General features: G+C 29.7%; 1 protein-coding gene across 2 annotated transcripts in view; it reads left to right on the top strand.

The window, feature by feature from the left end:
• Positions 1–1,786, top strand: part of Trap1 (TNF receptor associated protein 1) — a 3,455-nt gene continuing 1,669 nt past the window's right edge. Inside the window, exons 1-7 of one of the 2 annotated variants that reach the window (XM_018459817.1) lie at positions 1–177; positions 357–449; positions 688–770; positions 836–1,063; positions 1,190–1,356; positions 1,458–1,567; positions 1,654–1,727. In XM_018459817.1, the coding sequence (XP_018315319.1) occupies positions 60–177; positions 357–449; positions 688–770; positions 836–1,063; positions 1,190–1,356; positions 1,458–1,567; positions 1,654–1,727 (873 nt within the window). In that variant the 5' untranslated portion in view covers positions 1–59. The remainder of the gene's footprint in view (positions 178–356; positions 450–687; positions 771–835; positions 1,064–1,189; positions 1,357–1,457; positions 1,568–1,653; positions 1,728–1,786) is intronic. The other variant, XM_018459818.1, reaches the window with a different exon arrangement.

Below are 1,786 nucleotides of genomic sequence, written 5' to 3'. Positions count from 1 at the left end.
CGGCAGTGTCACTGCGCTTTGGTTTAGCGCCGAGACGTTATTTCCATGTATACTTGAAAATGGCAGCCGCCTTCAGAATTAAGCACGCTTTTAGATTAGGAAAATCGTTTTCAAGATTATTAAATAGAAATTTGCAAGAGAAATTAGTTCAGTCACAACGATTACCAGGTTTGTCAGGCTTTTATTTTTATCGTGTCCAACAAATATTTTACTTTTGCATGTTGCGCATTATTGCGAATATATTCTATTTTATAGTTTTTTTGTTTTTCTGTAAATCTGTTTTTTTTTATGTAATGCATTTCTCAGTTGTATTTTATTGATATCAAGGAATATATAAATTATTTTTAATTTTATAGTTATTTACAATTATGCACGACATTTGTCATCTCAACCAGAGGTTCAAACTACAGAGTACCATAATATTATAAAAGACACAGAGAAAGCTACAGGTAATATATTCAATTGAAGGACTTGCTGCAATAATGAACTAGCCAACAATTTGTAAAAACATAATAAATAAACTCTAAAGTTATAAAATAATGGAAAAATACCAATACTTATTACATATTTGACTCCATTGAGGGTTAGCCTACTATTACAGCAAGTCCTTAGTTGTAATTAAGATCATTATATCTAAAATTGTTTTCTAGAAAAATTAACAGGTGCAATATATTTTATTATATGCAGGTGAGAGTGCCAAGCATGAATTTCAGTCTGAGACGCAAATGTTGCTACAAATTGTCGCAAAGTCTTTATATTCAGATAAGGAGGTAATAAATTATGAATTTATTAGAAACTATAGTGATTATATCACTTATATCACTTAATCTACTAGGTATTTGTACGTGAGCTTGTTTCAAATGCTAGTGATGCACTAGAGAAATTAAGATACTTATGTCTGAGCGACAGCGAAGTTACACAAGTAGCTGGTGATAGAAGCTTGGAGATACATATTGGCACTGATAAACAAAATCGTACTTTAACAATCCAAGATACTGGTGTGGGAATGACTAGAGAAGAATTGATATCCAATTTGGGAACTATAGCTCGATCTGGATCTAAGGTAATCATTTTGGTTATATATTTTTATTTTTTTTAATTTATAAAATATGTATTATATATATGATATTTCAAACTTTATTTATATATATATAAAGCATTTGTATACATAGATATATATGTATTTTAGGCATTTTTAGAAAAACTGAAGGAAGAACAAAACTCTAATGATACATCCAAAATTATCGGGCAGTTTGGAGTTGGATTTTATAGTGCCTTTATGGTTGCTGATAAAGTAGAAGTATTTACAAAATCTTTTGCAAGAGATGCAGAAGGTCTTTGTTGGATCTCAGATGGGTAATGTGTGAGAAAAAATATTTATTTTTCTCTATATAAATATTATCGATATTATTTATAGTAGCCATCCGTAAAATTATAAGCAATATCTTCATATACAGATCGGGTACATTTGAGATTTCAAATGCAGACGGTGTACAGCCAGGTACAAAGATTGTTATACACTTAAAACCGGATAGCCGAGAATTCAGTGATGAGAATACTATCAATCGTAAGTACATTAGCGATGAAGATATGTATTTATTTATGTTGTTTTATGTACATTTAATAAAATCTAACTTCTCTTAATACATTCAGGCATTATCAACAAGTACAGTAATTTTGTCGGCAGTCCTATTTTTGTGAATGGAAAGAGAACTAATACGATTCAGGTATATCAGTTATAACTTTCTCTCATTTTCCTATCTTTATATTTAATCTACCATAATTA

Source organism: Mycetomoellerius zeteki, unplaced genomic scaffold (assembly GCF_001594055.1).
Source record: "Mycetomoellerius zeteki isolate Tzet28-1 unplaced genomic scaffold, Tzet1.0 scaffold87, whole genome shotgun sequence".
NCBI classification, from domain to species: Eukaryota; Metazoa; Arthropoda; class Insecta; order Hymenoptera; family Formicidae; genus Mycetomoellerius; species Mycetomoellerius zeteki.
Note: the sequence above shows the minus strand (reverse complement) of the source record. Positions and strands in the feature narration are given on the sequence as shown.